General features: G+C 38.8%; 1 protein-coding gene across 2 annotated transcripts in view; it reads right to left on the reverse strand.

Annotated features, from left to right (window-relative positions):
* Nucleotides 1–14,960: 14,960 nt before the first annotated feature.
* Nucleotides 14,961–20,492, reverse strand: part of ESF1 (ESF1 nucleolar pre-rRNA processing protein homolog) — a 30,823-nt gene continuing 25,291 nt past the window's right edge. For both annotated transcript variants that reach the window (XM_068675712.1, XM_068675713.1), the window contains exons 12-14: nucleotides 17,425–17,498; nucleotides 16,542–16,688; nucleotides 14,961–15,956 (exon numbers count right to left, since the gene is read on the reverse strand). In XM_068675712.1, coding sequence (XP_068531813.1) covers nucleotides 15,660–15,956; nucleotides 16,542–16,688; nucleotides 17,425–17,498 — 518 coding nt within the window. In that variant the 3' untranslated portion in view covers nucleotides 14,961–15,659. The remainder of the gene's footprint in view (nucleotides 15,957–16,541; nucleotides 16,689–17,424; nucleotides 17,499–20,492) is intronic.

Genomic DNA, 20,492 nt, shown 5'->3' on the forward strand with positions numbered 1-20,492 from the left:
GTAGAATTGGCTGCATCCAGCACAGGGCAGCCCTGCAGTTCCATCCTCTCCATGCTGCTACAAAAACCTTACTAAAAAATAGGAAAAAGAATGGATATTATATATACATGTATATATATACATATATATATATATATGTGTGTGTATATATATGTGTATATATAAATGAACTCTTCCTTCCTGACTTGGCAATAGTCCATCAGTTTTCATTGAAAACTTATAAGAACTTGCACCCAGAGTCGCCTTTTTTACTCTCCTCTGCTTCTCCTTGCCTACATCCAGGCATCCTTCGACGCAATCTTCTCTGACCTGGTTCCAGCATACTGCCTTGCCATGAAGCACGCCCCTGTACACAAGGATCCCCCGCTCCCCAATTCCAATTTTTAATTTCAGAGTTTTTATTCATTTACCAGGTTTCTGTTAAAGGAATGTACCACACAAACACAAAATCTTCCTTCTCCTCAACTTCCCAGATTCACTGCTCAGTTAGAATACATTAGGACTCATTCTTCCTCACTGTTTTCTGGGCCACCAGCAGCTTACAAGGAAAGAAAAAAAAAAAAAAAAAAAAAAAACCTTTTCAATAGCTATGTAGTAAAGATAGAAAGGTACTTGTGACTTAATGCTGGAGGAAAATAGTGTGAAGGACAGCTCTTCACCCAGCATTGGCCCTCTGCCAGGCTCTACGATGTCTGTCCACCGCTTTGGATTTTGTTATATGTTCACTGTACCAGTGCTTCTGCATGGCTGACCACACTATGTGCATGAGAAGTGAATTAGTTTTGTACTAATCCCCAATTCCACACTGTGAGAAAAGAAAGCAGAGGCAAAAAGACACTATATGCTGACAGCACTCAGCTTGAACATAACACTTCTCACCTTTTCCTTTCCAGGACTCACTAATCACTTAGTCACTATGACTTGCTGCCCCACTTTTGAAGTGCTACAGCAATAATCAGATAATTAGATTTCCTAGCACACACATTACAGAGTTGATTGATGCATTTTCCTCAACTCCTCTCATCAGTTTCCCTTGTGCTGCTGGCAAGTCTGAGCAGACTCTGGTTATGGATTAGCAAATGTATTTCAGATCCCTCAAATAAAATAGACATTGACGCTTTTTTATTATTATTATTATTTATTTTGTTCTTTTAAAAAACTGTTGAAAATAAAATAAGGGAAACAATTTGTTTTAAGAGTATTTAGCTTTTTTTTATTATTATTATTATTAAAGATAGCTTTTTATTAAGCACAGTACCAAGACATACTTTTCTGGACCTGTTGACAAGTAAACCACAAACCTATTGCTCACTCTTCCAATAGGAATATATTAAGTCACACCAAGAGGTGCTTGCAGCCTGGTATCACATTTACAAACCTAACCTCATTGCCACCCCTTTCCCCCCCCCGCTCCCCCAACAACAGAAAAGAGCACACTGAAGGCAAAATAAAACATATTGAAAACAGCATCAAAAGGAGAAAAAAAAAGTGCCAAGCCCAAGTCATTAACTCATGCCAAAAATAATTAATGTTACATGTAAGGAGGAAGTAAGGGGAGTTATAAGAAAGATATGCAACAAACAAAATCATAGAATCATAGAAACACAAGGTTGGAAAGGACCTACAAGATCATCTAGTCCAACTGCCCTCCTATCACCCATACTACCCACTAAGACACTAAATTGCATCTTGTAGCACCTCATCCTGGTGTTTCTTGAACTCTGGAAGGGATGGTGACACCACCACCTCCCTGGGCAGGCCATTCCAGTGCCTGACTGCTCTTTGATATCAATCTTTTTATATCAATAAAGATACTAAACAAGATGGACCCCAGTACCGACCCCTGGGGGACACCGCTTGTAACAGGACACCGGCTGCACTTAACTCCATTAACCACTACCCGCTGGGCACAGCCCTCCAGCCAATTCTTTACCCAAAAAGTGTACCCGTCCAGGCCACAGGTAGCCACTTTCCCCAGGAGAATACTACAGGAGACTGTGTCAAAAGTTTTGCTGAAGTCTAAGTAGTCTACATCAACAGCCCTTCCCTCATCTACCAGTCTGGTCAGACAGTCGCAGGAGATGAGGTTGGACAAACACGACCTGCCTTTCGTGAACCCGTGCTGGCTGGGCCTGATCATTTCACTGTATTCTCTCCCCTACATATGCTTGATATGATCAACACGCTGGAGGGAAGGGCTGCCATCCAGAAGGACCTCGACAGGTTGGAGAAGCGGGCCTGTGCAACCGTCAGGAGGTTCAACAAGGCCAAGTACAAAGTCCTGCATCTGGGCCAGGGCAATCCCAACTACAAATACAGGCTGGGCAGAGAATGGATTGAGCAGCCCTGAGAAGGACCTGGGGGCGTTGGTTGACAAGAGCTCAACATCAGCTGACAATGTGTGCTTGCAGCCCAGAAAGCCACCCATATCCTGGTCTGCACCTAAAGCAGCACGGCCAGCAGGCTGAGGGAGGTGATTCTCCCTCTCTGCTCTGCTCTCGTGAGACCCCACCTGGAGCCCTGTGTTCAGCTCAGGGGCCCCCAGCACAAGAAGGGCATGGACCTATTAGAACAAGTCCAGAGGAGGACCACAAAGATGATCAAGGGGCTGGAGCACCTCATACCAAGACAGGCTGAGGGAGTTGGGATTGTTCACCATGGAGAAGAGAAGGCTTCGGGGAGACCTTATAGCAGCTTTTCAGTACCTAAAGGGGCGTACAGGAAAGGTGGGGAGAGACTCTTTGTCAGGGAGTATAGAGATAGGACAAGAAGTAATGGCTTTCAACTAAAAGAGGGTAAACTTAGTGTAGGTATAAGGAAGAAATTCTTCACTCAGAGGGTGGTGAGGCACTGGCACAGGTTGCCCAGAGAAGCTGTGGATGCCCCATCCCTGGAGGTGCTCAAGGCCAGGCTGGATGGGGCTTTGGCAACCTGGTCTGGTGGGAGGTGTCCCTGCCCATGGCAGGGGGGCTGGACTTACATGATCTTTAAAGTCCCTTCAAACTATTCTGTGATTCTATGAGTGTTATTAGATTGTTAATATACTGCTCTTTTCCTCTTAAAGTGGTATTTGAAGTTAAGTATTCCCACTTGTTAGGTAATGTTTAAGCACAACTTAAGGGAACACATTACTAGTGCACAATTTCTTTTCTCTCTCTCATCCTTCACTACCTCACAAATGATAGCATGAAAAAGCACGACCTTTCTACTTACTGATACTACTGTGCATGGCAATTCTACAGTGCACAACAAGATTTGCCACTAAATAAGTATATTAAGTTACAGATGATAGTGTTGATCTCTAGGTATTGAAAAGTCTCAATCAAACAGCAAAGATGCAGTGTTTGAGGTCTGAGTGTTTGAGTGTTTTCCTGATTTCTACACCTCGAAAGTCCAGATTTGCTTATCTCACCATTCCTGGCCAGGAGAGTCAAGAACTTGCACTTGACCCAGGAATTTAAATTTACACATAATGTATTCATTTCACTTATTTCTAGCAAACAAAACTGAGCACTGAATTGTAATATACATTGATATTATTACCTTGTTAAGGCAACTTCTGTTTGGAGTGCTGCACTCTACTCTGGTTTGACAAGGCAATGCATTTATGTGTTTAGAGGAAGATACTGCCTGACCTGCAAGAACTGTCTACAGAACAGCATGTGACTTCATTTCAGTTCTCTCTTGATACCTCATGGTTTGTTTGTTTTTAAATAACACTTTGGCAAATACCATCATGAAACTCTTGGTATCTTTGTCGTAAATCTAAATGGAGCATCCAGGAGTAAAGCCACAGCTGCTTCCCAAGAAAGAAGAGCAAATTCCAAACAGGTGATACTTGAGCTTTAGTCCACCTGTGTGGGGACACATACCACTTAAAGACGATCAGAGCAACACACGGAAAAGACAACTAGAGATTACACCATCAGAAAGGAAGTTTTTGCTTAGAATATCAGAGAGAAAAACTGAAAATAGACTGAGAGATGATACAAAAAGCCTGATTTAGAGAAGACAGCAGCCAAATAAAGGAGTTCATGGACATTTAACTAAGCACAGTTTATACTTGTAACTGGTTCTTCATCTGACTGGATACTTGTGTGTTTGTATAAGTAAGGACACCACTCACCCATCTCTAAGATAAAACCAGGAAATATTACCACATCTTGTTCTCCCATCTTAGCCACAATTCAGCACTGAGCCAGTTGTTTCTGTTACCAACCAAAAATATTTTTTCAGTCACGTTCTCTGTAATTAAGCTGGACTGCATTAAAAGACATTACAAACACACTTCCCGTTATTCTGCAACAGCCAAGTAGAATTTGCTCATAGCTCAAAGCCAATCTCACCTAGCAAATTTAAGACGGGATGTTTTTAAGAAAGCCACATTCCTACTACTTCTTCTGACTGTATCCTCAACAGCCTCTCTCTTTCTAGGGCAAGGGAAAACATTTGCAATAAAGTTTAAGCTTTGCTGTAACTGTAAACAAGTAAGCCTTCCTCCTTTTGTATCTTATATATTTTTACTTTTTTCTTCCCTTTAAATAAATTCAAACTCAGCAGGCCTTTTGATCTATCTGAACTAAATTCTGCTGTTTGACACTACCAAACTGTAAATAAGAACTGGCAGCAACAATATCAACCAGTTGAACAGGCCAAAAGCAACAGGTCTATCACAAATCATAGGCAAAAAGCTGCAAAAGGGGTGGAAAAAACTGGCTGGGACTCACATAACTGGGGAGATAATGAAATGAACAGTCCTCAAGAAAAAAATAAAAAACAAAAAAGGTAACTCAGACTTGCTCTGAAACAGCACCATCAGCTCTAGTCACTTCTTCATCCAACCACAAGCTTCTTCCTAGTGCACTCTAAAGTCAGAGGAACCATCCCTTCCCAGGCTCATGCAAAGCTGCAGCAACAGCCAGTCATATCCTAAGAGGCAGAAGGCATACTTGAATGTTCCTATAAGGGTAACACATTTTCCACTCAGTTTTGATAGTCTCTTGCAGGGAACAGTGGATCCATTCATTTAACAGAAATGCTTTTGGATTGCAGACTGCCTGGTATTGTATTCTGGCATAGCTCCCTTAATTTCTGTGGAATTTGGCCAATTTACTCACCAACAATCTGATTCATAGTTCTATAAAACTCTTATCACTGATCTCAGAATTCACCAGGAGAAAGAAGGATACTTTCACATGGCTCCAAAATGGAACAAGATCAAAACCAAAACAAATAATAAATAATAATAATAATACCATCCCCCCCCCCCCAAAAAAAATGCAGACCCATTCTGTAAATGCTCAGTTCTTTCTCAACACAGGATGTGCAGTTCACTATATTGCCAACACATCAAATACTTACTACCAAGACTAAGAAAAATGCAGATCCAGATCAACCACGCTATTTTTTCCATTATAACACAGCTTTACCAAATGAACAGGAGACAACTGGGAGCTTAAAGCATATTGGTTTTGCATGTCATTTCCAATATGTATATTACAGTTGAAAAACTTCTTGTGTAAAAAAAACACATAACACAGAGTGAAAAGAATTGATTTGTATCACCACAAAACAAAACTGCTTTTTTTTTTTTTCTTCTGTCAATGTAAAGTAAATAAGTGAGGCAGCTAAGGTTTTGTCTCTCAGATTTCTAAAATAAAGTTAGTCATTCCCCTTCCTATTTTTTTCATCTTTTTTGTAGCTTCTTATCCAAGTAAAAAAACAAGCAGTAGCATTTAACTAGCATGACAAGGGCATTTTCTAACAGTAGCCTTCAAGACTACTTACATGTCAGGGCCAGTGCCCAATGAACTATATACATTGTTACGGGTACTTTTTTTTTTTTTTGGCAATGTGGAAAGAAAGCTTGTCATAATGCATAAAGACTAAAAAACACTAAAAACATAAGACGAAGAGACACTTAAAAGTTGGAAAAGCATGCAGAAAAGAGTATCAAATAATATAACATAATTTCCCTGGAGAGCTTAAGCAAAAGCCAAGAAACCAACCTACACTTCAGGAGTCCCGAGGTAGCACTGTAAGTTTGTGCAATTCTGCCACAACTCTATCTATTCTCAGTCATCACTCCCTCACTTACAGACCTCTGAAAAAGAAATAAAGAATGCTTCACAGATATTTGACCTTGGTATATAGACTTAACGTGCCTAAGGATGAGTTTTGTGGATTATCTCATGCAGTGCAAGCACTTTTTTTGACCCTCACTGTTCAATATCTCCTTAATTCGTATCCATCAAATCTATGCAACACATAGGCAAAAAGCAATCACACTTGTGCAACACAGAAGCCATTCACGACCTCATTAGCTGCAAAAACCCTACTTCATAGAAGAGGATGCTAGCAGGCAGTATTGCATTCATTTCTAAAAGTACAGAAAAATATGTAGTTGGAATAGCGACTTTTTTTTTTTTTTAAATAAGAACTGCAAATGACTTAGGGCATTTTATTAAGCATTCTATTACTCTCATGTGAAAATAATTCAATGTGCTGACCGGTATGATTGCAGCATGTGTATCCGAAGCTCTGTTAAAATCATCTTAGACTTTGAATCAGGAAGGGTTATTTTTCTCTACAGCCAAACAATCCACAGCACATAAGCAACCTTTTCTCAAATAAAAACAGCAGTACACAAACATTTAGTTTATAAATGAAGCAAAAGGCAAGACACCACAAGACCATTTCAGGATTTAGAACAAATAAAGAACACACAAGAACAAAGAAGGGAAGGGAGATTTGTAAGAAAGCAGATAAACTACGGAAAACAACAATTACAAGGAAATCAAATGATAATGAGGATGAAAAGCAAAATTCAAGGAAGATAACACAATCAAAACCACACTAGCTAGGGTGAAAGGTGGTTAGAGAAGGTCAGAGGGACGAAGAGATGGTTAGGGGGGCAGGCAAGTGAAAACAGAAGGTCCCAGAGAAAGAGAATGTCAAAAAACAGGTACAGGAGAAGCTGAAAAACATGGCCAAAGTAAGTTGTCAGACGAGGCTCAGAAAGGCCAGAAGAGAAGCTCGGCCCCAGAAAGACAAGGTCCTGCACAAAGAAAAAACATTGCAAATGTGTGAGGTGTGAAAAGTTGTAAGAAGTGAGAAAGGGCAAGATGATAGGAATAACGTTTGACAACACGTTCAAAAAGCAGGTAAGAGGACAACGTAGTAAACAGTGTCAATCTGAATGCAAAAAAGAAGGTCCAAGATAAAAATGGACATGTCAGATGACATGTGGAAAAAGACCACCAGAAAAAAAAGCAGAGGCTTGAATAATTGAAAGGCGGCCATAGAAATGCATGTCAAAAAATACAGGTCTGGGAGAAGGCCAAGAAGGAGGTCCATCAATGGCAGGAACATAATAGACATTATGTTACACATTTAGAAAGTATTCAGAAGAATGGTTTAGTAACAAATGCTGGTCTGTGTGCCGAAGTGAAGGGCTCGACGTATTTCCTGGGTTTAAAGAGACCCAAGAAGAGATGTCAGAGAGGCCAGGCCAATGCTACAAAAAGAAGAAGGCCCAAGGTGGCCCAAGAGACAGCAAGCACCAGAAGAACACAATATCTCTTCATATTTGTTCTGCTTTAGTATTTTTTTTTTTTTTTTTTAAAGGAGCATTGAATTGGTACAAAGAGAAGGTGAGAGAAGATCAAAGTCAGTGAAGATCAGATCAGAAATAATAAAAAGACTTTAAAGTTGGGGAACAGTACGAGACAATATGGGCAAAACAACAAAGCAGAGACCAGAGAGCTGGAGGAGAAAAAGAGAAGGTGTAGGGAAAAAAACAAGAGGTGAGAGACAAACAAATGTGAGAAGATCAGAGAAGAATTTGTCTGTCAATAAGGGTAAAAAGAGGGTCAGAGAGAAACAGATTAAAAAGAATGAGATGTTTGAACAATAAAACAATCGTAGGAAATGCTACCTCGGCCTTTGAAACCAAAATTGATGGCCCGGGAGGGGGGCCCGGTATTTTAAAGAGATTGAAAACACTATTTCATCCTTCAGTTAGAAGTTATCTGTACAGCAATATCAAAACGTTATTGAGGTTACTTAAGTAATGCAATACAGACTTTTATCTATACATCTGTGTATATAAATTGGTTAGGTAAAATCCAAACATATTTAGCAGTAGGGATGGAAGTCAACATGCACTTGCTTTGTGCAAGATATCCCTCACCATCAGTTTCATTTCAGTTAAGTTACGTCCTGAGATGTAACCTGCATTCCCTGAATAGAAGCTTGAAGAGTGGGTACTTATTTTTCACAGAATCATCTAGATTGGAAGAGACCTCCAAGATCATCGAGTCCAACCTCTGACCTAACACTAACAAGTCCTCCACTAAACCATACCCCTGAGCTCTACATCTAAATGTCTTTTAAGGACCTCCAGGGATGGTGACTCCACCACTTCCCTGGGCAGCCTGTTCCAGTGCCTAACAACCCTTTCAGTAAAGAAGTTCTTCCTAACATCCAACCTAAAACTCCCCTGGCGCAACTTCATCCCGTTCCCCCTCGTCCTGTCACCAGGCACGTGGGAGAACAGGCCAACCCCCACCTCACTACAGCCTCCTTTAAGGTACCTGTAGAGAGCAATAAGGTCACCCCTGAGCCTCCTCTTCTCCAGGCTGAACAAGCCCAGCTCCCTCAGCCGCTCCTCGTAGGACTCCAGGCCCCTCACCAGCTTCGTCGCCCTTCTCTGGACCCGCTCAAGCACCTCGATGTCCTTCTTGTAGCGAGGGGCCCAAAACTGAATGCAGTACTCAAGGTGTGGCCTCACCAGAGCTGAATACAGGGGGACAATCACCTCCCTAACCCTGCTGGTCACACTGTTTCTGATGCAAGCCAGGATGCCGTTGGCCTTCTTGGCCACCTGAGCACACTGCTGGCTCATATTCAGCCGACTGTCCACCATCACTCCCAGGTCCTTCTCTGCCTGGCAGCTCTCCAACCACTCATCTCCCAGCCTGTAGCTCTGCTTGGGGTTATTGCGCCCCAGGTGCAGGACCCGGCACTTGGCCTTGTTGAACTTCATACAGTCAACCTCAGCCCATCGGTCCAGCCCATCCAGATCCTCCTGCAGAGCCTTCCTACTTGGAGCAAATACCGAAGGGGGTGATCCCATGGGCTCAATAAGAATTTAAATGTGTTTGCAGCAAGGCAGACTCACTGGCATTCACGCCAGTACAAGTGCATTCCTACAAAAACACAATGTAGCTGGGAATTTCCATGAGGTTCTATCAAATCAGGCCCAGGTATGTGACAATATACATTCATCATACTAGCTTCTCACAGTGACACAAAGTACAAAGAAAAAAACAGGTGATACCTCTGATAGCTACCACCTAGCCATGACTGTTGATTTTAAACCAGGAAGATCACAAGACGCTAAGTTGTGGCCCTCAAGTACAATGCTTAACTGGCACAGACAAGAAAGCCAAGTTCAGCACAGTTCACATTTATTTCCTAAGACTTCTCTTGCCTTTTTTTTTTTTTTTTTTTTTATTCTTCTCTTTTGGGGGCCAAGAGGAGACCTGCTTTAGATAGAGACACCCTGACTTAAACTTACTTTTATCCCTCCCTACTCTACGAAAGGGAATCTTCCAGGCAACAAAAAGCTGAAACTTCATTTTGGGAGCTTATAATGCTTTTGGAAGCCTGTTAAAGGACAGAGGAGCTGGAAAAAAAAGGGACTACAAGAGGAGAAGACTCGCATCCTTCTTGTATCCCCTTTGACCCAGATGAGAGGGCCACATCATATAATCCATTTAAGACAACTTGAACCATTTAACCAATAATTCATCTGGGAAGCAGCCATTAAAAAGAAAACACCACTACCAACAACAAAAAAGCAGAAACAAAAGTGGTCCTGTATTGACCATTCCAATTTAGTTCATGAACTTCGCAACTCATTTCTACAATCAACAGAAAAATAAGCTGAAAACATCAAGTATCAACAGAAATTGTTAGTTGAATGACCACATGCAAAAAAAAAAAAATACAGTATCTGAAGGCAATTATAAAGACAGGAATCAATCTGCTCAGATACTAACTTATTAATCCCCCTCAAAGACTGTCTGATCTTTGCAGGTAGCATAAATAAGCCTGTGGTCTTTTCCAGGCATGCTTGTTGTTTCCTCTGCAAATGAAGAGGCCTCTTCTTTGACTTCCAGCCAGTAAAATAATGTTTTTTCCAGATAATAAGCCAGTTTACATAAGGAAAATACTCCAGCATCCTGGACCTGTCTAAATAGCATTCCACATACTCCTGCCCGTTCAACACCCACACACAGTTATTTCCAACACTCGTTCCATAGCATCTCCAGAAATTCTAACTCTGTGATTGTGTTCTTCTCTCAGCCAGCTTTCACAGTCGCATCTAGGTGAAGGCCAAGTTGTAAGACACAGGACTTCTGAGAAATGAAGCTTCAAATATGAATTCATTAGCCGTTGCCAGAACAACCACTAGTAGAAAATCCCCAAAAGATTTTGCCTTTATTCCTTAAATAAAGAAGCCAAGTTAGATGTGCACAGGATATGTACTGGCTAATGCAGCAGGACAGTCATCTCCCCATCATCCATTATGGGAAAGCAGTAAGCCAGGACTCAGAACAGTGGTTTTCAGAGTTGCCTATCATTTCACTTCATGCCCACACAAAACAGTGTGGATTTTCATACATTCATTTACAAGTCCACACTTGGGCAAAACAGGCCAAGCTGGTGACTAAGTAAATTGGACTAGATTTTCTCCATAGGTTTTACCATCTCATTATTTTTAGAGGTTTTGACCTGCATGGTGGCTTTTCTGCAGCTCTCCATGGGTAATGATTTAGCCCAAACCAAGGTTGTTTTACTGCATTCAAGGTGTGATACAGTTTCAGTAGGAGTCTTCACAACATCCTCCCGTTCAGATTCTATGGTACTGATCCAACTGCAACAAAGAGTTCAAGATGCTTAAGTTCACTATAAAAGCCTTAATAATAATTGGCAGAATCAATCTCTATAGAAGTTCTCATCCTCGGGATGTAAATTGTGGAAGAAAATTCCATTCTTATCCCTTAGTCTAGTTCATGAGCTCCAAAATGTGAATTTGCTGACAGATGAAGTCAGATTGATAAAAGAATCTATGCAAGTTTATTTCAGGGTAGAATTTACACTACTATAGCTTTTTTTTTTTTTTTAAATACATGCATATAAGTTCATTGCTGTTACCTCTCTTCCATCTATTGTACTTCTTACCTTTTCAAAAAATTTGGCTTACAGCAAAGTAAGGCAGCCAATCTGTGATGAATGCATCATTACTTACGAAAGCAACAAGTTTTGGTGCCAAATGTACGTCTTTGGCCTCTCAAGAAAGCCAGGTAGCTTTAAATTTACTAATAAGTTTACGCTTCTTCTGAATCATTCTACTTGGTACTGCTCTTTGTTGTTGTTGTTCCATTAGGATAAAATGAAATTAAAATGAAATTAAAAAGTGTAACAAAACAGATATTTTGGAAAAGATGAGCATCTGGACACCAAAATATAGCATAAATGCTTCCCTGCATGGCATTTTCTTGTCAGACCACAGCTCAAAGAAAAGAATGCATTTGCAATAACCAAAACCAAATGCCATAGCTGATTTCACAAGCTCCATGCTTGGTTTTCTCCGTGACATGGCTTTGGTTCCTAAGCATTCATGTCTTTTTTTTTTTTTTTTTTTTTTTTTTTTTTTTTTTTTTTACCGTCATAGAATTCTAAAATCCACCAAATGAGCAAATGAGGAATATTTTACCTTTAACCTGCAAGCTGTTGAACAGACATGGAAGCTTCTCATCAACAACTACGTATTTGGGACAGGGGAAAAAAAAAAAAAAGTGTAACTCATAGTTGGTTTGGTAATTACTGACCTTACTGACCTTCTTTCCCAACTCCAGCTGCCAGGACACCTTGCAGAGCTACCCCTGGGCAAAACCAGACACCTAATTCATCACCTCACATCTTCCTAGGCTCTCTCCCTGCTGGTTGTTGGTCCTGCTCAGTTTTCACTTCTATAGAATTCTTTAAGGAAAGAGACCGACAGCTCGGGCTGTGCTACCCAGCAAAAAAATCCTGCTTGAGAGCAAGGCACCAGTTCTTGGGGCAGCTCAAGCTCCCAGTCCATTCTTTGGTTGCCCTGGCATTAACCTAAGGAGAAAAGCAGATGGGTAAATTGGGTAAATGAGGAAGGTAAAAAGCTTACGCTTAGGAATTTGGTCTCCTCATAAAATCAATCTTAGTTGCATGATTTTAACCCATAGAAATCACAGCCATCCTGAAACAGTCACTTTGCTATTCTTAGTCATTTTGGTAACCAGTTCTGTTAAAACTTCTATTTTCCATGAACAAACCACCAACTCACTCGAGCAGTGGTTCAGCCACACACGCTGCAGACCGCAATAGTTTTTCTGTTATAGCTTAGACTTAAAACGTCAATCTTTGACTCATGCTGTCAGAAGTCAATACAAACCGTATTTGCCTCAATTGTCCTTCCCCTCTCCCTTGCCCCAGAAACAGAAACAGAGGAAGGACTGAGTGCAATGGGTAGAACTGCAGTGCAAAGCCATGAAGCTGTGCAGCGCCACAGAGTGTGTGGGACACAGCCCAGGAGCATTTGCCCAGGAAGACGTGGCAACCAGCCTTTGGATGATGCGTCTCTTCAAGAATGGGACAGGAACAAGGTTTGCCAGTGCAGTCACTGGAGGCTAGAAACAAAGTTGTTTAAAACTTGCAGAGTCTCACAAGGCTGAAACACAAAGCTGGAACAGTCCTGAGTACACATTACTCATATGCTAATGAAGAGGATATAAAGCAATAATGACCTTAAGTGACATTTATCGAGATTGAATTCAGAGCCCAGACAAAAACATTCCCATTTGTAACACTACATCAAGTACAGAAAAGATAAACAATACAACAGGCTTTTCTGACAACTTTTCTTGCTTTTTCAGAATGGTCCTGTGTGTGTTAAGTTGCAGCCTTTTAAATGCAAGAAATTTATCTTCTCAAAGTATTTTATGAAAATGACTAATGAAAACTACTTTGCCAGAGCTACTACTTTTGTTGTTCTTACCATAGTTAGAAAACTAAGGTACAGGAATTCAACTCCTGATTTATAACAAGTGAAAAACAAACTAATTACTCTGGTAGTTTTAAATACATGTAACAATTTCATAAGACTATTTTTAGAGACACTAGTGTTTCATCTGCTTTGGATTTCAAATGTCACAACACAACTTACTGTTATCTTTGGACACTACCAAAGTAAGAAAAGAACAAAAAGCCAACTATTGCTATTAATTGGCAATAACATGTTTAATTTCTAGAAGGAAGGAAAAATAGAAAATATACGTGACTCTTCATCTTTGGTTGTCTGATTTTCCTCAGTTTTCAAATAAATCACCTTTTTTTTTTTTTAATTTCCACTCATATTGGATCTTTAAGTGTCTGGCTTAAACACTAGTGTGAGCTCTAATGGCTGCCAACTTGGAGACAAACTACTTTATACCAAACCTGCCTAAGTTACTAGAAAAGTGAGTCTTGTCTCACTTTAACAGCCCCATTTTGTAATGCTAATCATCACTGTTGCTGGTTACATGCCACTTACTGAAAAGGCCATCATAGTTTAAAGTTCAGTTTAGAACTCCAAGGTGCTATTTTAATGTTCTTAAAGGATGAGATGGTCAAAACCATCCTTTTTTCTTGTTTTTGGTTTATACCAACAGGGGTAATGAATTGCAATGAATTCAAAATGAGACATGACCACTGTAAATTTAACTGCAAAATGAATACAGTCTTCTATGACAGAAGCTTGTTTCCTTATCCACACTACCAGATGCATATGCGTACACTTGTATCACTCCTGTATGACACGTTTTCTTAGAAGAGTAACCACTGACTCTTTGATCGAGATACCAAAACACTTCCCTTAGTGGAAAATTCTGTTTCCCAAAGTATCTTTCTTCCCTTTTCTTTGTGAACTTAAGTCTTCCTGAATATTATTATGCTCTTCTCTGCTGTATACCAATACTCAAGCTTCTCACTGTTTCCAGCAGGATAGGTTTTCCTTGTTCTCCATTACACTCTGTCAGTTCCAAACTACCAAACGCGCCTGATGGGTCCTCTCATCTTGCTTGAAAGGCCAAGAAGTCACAGAAGCTGGATCAAAGTTATGCACAAAAGATACTGTATTATTTCCTTAGCTTTTTTATGTTAGCTATTCAAAAGTGAATGCGAAGATGTTCACCTGTTTACAGAGAACAACACTTTTAGTGTTCTAGGTTTGCAAGCATTCTTCAGGCACATCAACAAGCATTCTTCAGGCACATCAATACCTTTTTTTTTTTTTCCCCAAGAGTACTTTGTATCTCCACGTGTACTTGGATATTCTCTTACCGAATTTTGTCCATTTTTGCCATTAGGTATACAGCCTCCTCTGCTAAATCTGACTCTAATCTCCTTCACTTAATAAGACATATTTATGTAAGCACTAGTTCTGAGTATCTGAAGTTTCTAACCTCTGCTTTAACAGTGCTTTGTTCAAATTAATGATGACTTAAAAAGTAACCATTCTTCTTCATGATTATGAATTACCTATCAGCTCCATGATTCTAATATTCTCAGCCTTTTTTGGTACAATATTGTATTTCTACTACAGTTGACATAGCAAACACTTCAAAAAACACCTTAAGACTAATTAATTGATAGGACAGTTAATTGAAAGGACTAGGAAGAAACAGTATTTTCTACTTCCTGTATTTAGCTTCCCTGCACTGTTGACATCTTCATCACTGACACCGATAGCAACAAGGACCAACAGCAGGGTTTCTAAAATTGACTTTAAAAAAAACAAACAAACAACACACATACCAAGTCTCACAGTGTTTCAATAGGAACTACATTAATGGGAATGCAAAATTAGGAAGAGAAAGTTTAATTTTAAACACAGTTTTATTTAAGCGTAGAAAAAGAAAACAGAGCTAAGTGCCCAAAAACTCATTTGGGCAAGTTTTAAATGTCTATTTCTAATATATATTAAAGAAATTCTTCTAAATAGCAATTTTTTCCCATTAATTAGCCCTTATAAAATCCATGAACTCTTCAATTATTTGGAGTAGAAATTAATTAGGTAGCATATATGTAAACAATTAAACGTATACAATAGACCTGTATACAAAATTTCTTCAGTGTTTAGTTATATTACTACCTTTCTAAATCAGATATTTATAGACTTCTGCAGAATTAAAAACATTAAGACTCAGTCTCAGCTCTAAACCCTCTGCAGAAGTGTTTTTTTTTGTTTTGTTTTAATATAACCATAACTATGGCTACTTTTTGTAGCCATCATCAACACTTCTGTTCAGAGACTGCATGATATGAAGCAAATAGATCCGAAACCATTAATTCCCTAGGTTTTCAAGGTGTAGTTTTTCCAACAACAGAGCAAAACCATTTTGGGGGCAGAAAGAAAGGGTTATCATTATTCTAGTTACTTTGGAACTGTCACTGAAGTTAAATGATCTTTCTGGAAATTTTAGGTGAACAGGAATTAGACCAAGCTGTAGAAATGTCAACAGATGTTGTCAGAAGAACATCAACAAAAGTGAAGTCTGAGTATAAATGAAGTTCAGTTATTTAATTTTCTGCTTTTTTCTTGCCTGAAACTGTTCCGTTTTGGTTTTGACTGACTTTATTAGCATTGATAAAGCAGGATCTGTAGATTTCTTTGCAACCTCTTTCTTTGCCGTCTTGCTCTCCTGCTCCTTGTTTGTCTCCTTAAGACCTTGCTGCTCTTGTTCTCTTCGGCGAGCTTTCTCTTCTAAGATCTTTTCTACTGCTTTTGTCTTCTTGAAATTTGGATCTGAAGGATCCACATTAAATAAGGGGGAAGTAAACATTGCTTGGAACCTTGTGTCAGCAACATTGACCTGAAGCAGAAAAAAAAAATATTTTAAGTAAGCTTTACCCATAATAGCAATGTTTCTAAATACAATATGAGCTGCTTATTGAGCATATGAAATGGTTCATCATGCCAGGAACTGCTCAGGTTGCAAGTTTTCAGTGAGTATAGAGTACCAGAAGATCATATTGGTAAACCAGGTGAGTGAATACTTGTACAAATTCTGTATAAGCATCAATCAGCAAACCAAGGAAGAGTCTATAGTCAAGAACAATTGACCAGAATCAAAGACACGGTGGAAAATTATTAGAACAAAATGTACCTGTGAGTATTTACTCATTGAGTTGTAGAAGGTCTTATGTATTGCCCTGTTACCTCACACAAAGTTAGAATGTACCCCCCCCCCCCTTCAACCTCGTGTCAAGATATTTTTGTTTGTTTTCTAAAACAGCCTGTAAAACCCTAAAAAAGGTAGACAGAGCTGCTTCTCCTTCACCTAGAAACAAGAGAGAAGGATATGGAACCACTAAGTTTATCCCAAAAAGAACTGATACCAACAATTTGCATCTAAGTTATTCTAGTTAATCTTCAAAAATCAAGCATACACCATTACCTGGAAGTCATCTTCTAATAACTCTTTCTTTTTCATTAAGAGTTTCTTTTTCTTCTTGCTCAAGTTCTGCTGTTCTACAATCTGCTTATAATTAAAATGCTTTCTGCCATCGTCTTCATCATCCATCATAAGTAGAGCCATTTCAGCCTGTTGGAAAATAAGAGTTGATGTACACAATGAAATGGAGTTTTCTATGAAAATATACAGCAACTATGTTAGTGAAGTCTATGATTCTATACACAAATTGAAATAGGGTTGTTAAAACAGTATTATATCAAGCATAACATTATTGCACCTCAAAATATGTAAATAATGCAAATTATTGTTTTTTTTTTTAAAAAACTGCAGATACACATTTCAACTTTCTAATATGTACTAATAACGTAATTTGAGAACTATATACCCTAACATCAAAAGAACAAGTATCATTTTTTACAGGTATTTAAATCACAAAATAATTGACATTCACAAACTTCATAAATGTAATAAATTCTGAGAATGAATAAAAAAAAACAAATAAGCAATAGCAAACAATTCAGTCTTGAAGGTTACAAGCCAACAGGACAAACATGCTGAGACAGCTTTAAAGCTAGATTAACCATCCAGCCTTCTTTCCATGCCCATTTACATTTTAGGGTTACTAAACTGTTGATCTGGTGTTCAACTACAGTTTTCCATAAAGATATCCTGGTATAATCTTCAGGGCCAACTACCGATTTCCTTTGGTGATTTATTCCAAAAGCTCTCACTAGTCAAATTATACAGCTTTATTCTATTGTTATCCTAAGGGACTTAATAGTTCCACTCACAAGCACATCTCCAAGTATTTGCAGAATTCAGGCAATGCAACATCTATAATTCTCAATGTTTTAAGCCACTTTACCTTCTGCTTTTCAACTTCAGCTTCATCTTCATCTTCATGGTCACTTTCAGCTGACTCTTCCTTCTTCTTTGAACCTAAGTGCAAAAACAGGCCATGCATACATTTATTCAAGCTTTTGCATGAGACCATAATTTACCTATCAACAGGACCATAAAGTACACCTCATTTTCTTTCTTTCTTCAACATTAGATGCCAAAAAACAATGAAAAATTAGCTAGACTTAAAGCAATAAAAATCTACTGAATATTTGCATAGTTCATAGAGGAAACAATATTTAAATAGATTCTACTCTATTTTTTTTTTTATAGAGCAGTAGAGAGGATCACAACAGTGCAGGCAAGCATACCAACTCTACTCCCACAGTATTTTAAAACAAAATTATTTTAGACTCCTAAGTCTAACTGAAGTATACTACAGTTTTCAAATTGTTCATTCTTTCTACTTAGAGAATGTAGTAAATACTTTAGAATAAAAAGCAAATGTGCACCTCTTCTCCGTATCCAGAATACAAGCCTGCCAGCTGAGTAAGATAAAACATCAGTCAAACAAAAAACACATTTTTAGAATTTATTTGTAAGCCTAAAACATCATATCTTGCCGTTAAGCATTAGGGTAAAGAAGACCTATTTTCATCCATGGGGATAAAAATATGATTGACTGTTCAGACTGAATATTCTTCAGATAAAGCTTTCTTACTCTTACCCTTAATGTTATATGCATAGTGCTAATTAGAGACAACATGAGTAGTAACAGCATAAAGCATGAGTCAAACGTAACGTTTATGAACAGGTCTGTTTTCATGAACCCTATGAAATTAAATGTATTCTCTTTGGAACACCCATAGAACTGGATCAAGGAGAAGCAGGAAAAGAGGAAGGTTTTGACCTGAAACACATACTCTGACCTTTGAGCTTGGAATTTCATTCCCAGGCAATTTATTACAGTCCACTGGGGGTACTTTTAAGGAAGATTTTGGCTCCATTTTGTTAAGCCAGATTTGTAGTCAGACTAGAAATACAATCATGCCAGAAAAATGTCAAGTTGTATCACTAAGTATACTCTGGAACAGGATGCATTTCTTGAAGAACATTTTTTCCTCCCTTGACTACTCTCTTGACTCTTTCTAAATAGATTCCAAGCTCGAAATGGATTTCTGGAAGAAACTACTACCACCAAAAAAAGTTAACTATCCAGATGCAGTGTCATTATCTCACAAGCTGAATTGTTGTTCTAGCAGTTCCAAAAAGTATGCAGGAAAATCAGACTCAGATATAATATTGTTACCTAACTTAAGCAATTTATTTTAATGTATGAAGGGAAGAAATACCTGTCTTATGTAAGGTTTCAACAACTTGCAAGTCTTCTCTATCTTTCCAGAACTGACTAAACTAGAGCAAAGTAAACAGAGCACCAGATGTGCAAACTGATGACAATTATTCTGAAAGTTAAATCTAAGTCTCTTAAAGCCTTTCCTACACCTCTAAGAAGTGCCCTCAAAATATCTTCCCCCATCTTTCACTGTGTGAAGAACCACTAAAGTGAGGATAGCTTACGCTTCAGGCTTCAAAGACTCATGATGCTGCAGACCGGGGTGAAATCAGGAGACAGTATCAAACTAAGCTTTTTTGCACAGAGGAAGGAGGTAGAATAAAAATAAAAACTAAAATCCATTAATTTCTTGCTGCGATCTTATGCAGCTAGAGCTGCAGTCTCTCTCAGCACTAAAACTACTGCATCACAGTGAAAACAGTTGGGTTTCGTAAGTCACAGATGTGCCATTTTCTTTCTTTTTACAATAGTCCTGACATAGTCCATCTACCCACATACACTCTGGAAGTCCATCCCCATCTTCTTCTGCACATACATCATATAATATCCTGAGTTGGAAACTATTATGCTAATAAGCAATTACACCGTTCAGCTATTCCCTTCCCCAGCTTAGGCTGAAACAAGAAAAATACCATTTAGTTTCAGGTGAGCCCACAGAAGCAGACACACTGAGACTGAAATTGGCCGAGCCAATTGACAGATTTACAACACTTTTTTCAACAACACGTGTATTCATATAAATCAAAAGTGACAAGTGCTTTTTATTTCCCTTAACAATACCAAACCAGAAACGAGCTTCTGAAATACAGACATCAAGGTTCATATACTTACAGTACTTCACAGAACTAAGAGTAACCTGACAAACACACACTTGAGTAGACTTTACATAACTTCCAGTCTTCCTTTCCTAGCACTGGTGCTTAAACATAATATGAAAAACTGAGGCTCTTTGTCTAACACCTTCTTATAGTCTTGCTTCCTTTAAACTACCCCACCTCATCAAAAACGAAATAATGCAAAACCCTTGAATGTTTACAATCAAGAAGTCAAACCAGTATGGGAGCGAATATACCACTGCAAAACACTAACAGCACTACTACATCCTCATTTTTTGCTCTGGTTCACCTGAGTCTGTAATATGTGATGTCATACACTTCTCCAGTATGATTTAGTATCATATGACAGGCAGTTTAAGGGAGCAAATTCCATCTTTCAGGGGAATTGTGGAAGGCTTATGTAGAGTTACAGACAACATTAAGTTGAATGATTGTATCCTAGTTATGAAACTGTCGCCGATAAAATCTTCTCTGAACCAGGCTTTAACTCATTTTCCTCAATCAGGTAAGCAAGCTGTGCTTAAAAAGAATCCCAGCTATTTTACAGAGACCATTCTTAGCAAACTTGGGTAAAGCCTGACAAAGTTGAGCTGTGTAACAATAAAATGTCAGCTGGCTTGTAGTCAACCACTATTCTCCCTTTGAAACTTCTCCAGAGTTAGCCACGTTATGTTTTTCTCCTCTTTCTCAATAGATTATCAATAATCTTGCAGACTGAAGTTTCACTTGCACAACCTTTATGTCTGTTCTGATATCCCCAAGGGCTCCAAGCAGAGTAAAACCTATTCTCTTTATTATGGATGAGAAGGTTCAATCATCAATACACAGTCATTCTCTGCTGAGTCCCTCCACAACACAAGCAACGCCTTACATGATGCAGAAAAACATCTTCAGAGATCTTGC

The sequence above is a fragment of the Anas acuta genome, chromosome 3 (assembly GCF_963932015.1).
Source record: "Anas acuta chromosome 3, bAnaAcu1.1, whole genome shotgun sequence".
Lineage (NCBI taxonomy): Eukaryota > Metazoa > Chordata > Aves > Anseriformes > Anatidae > Anas > Anas acuta.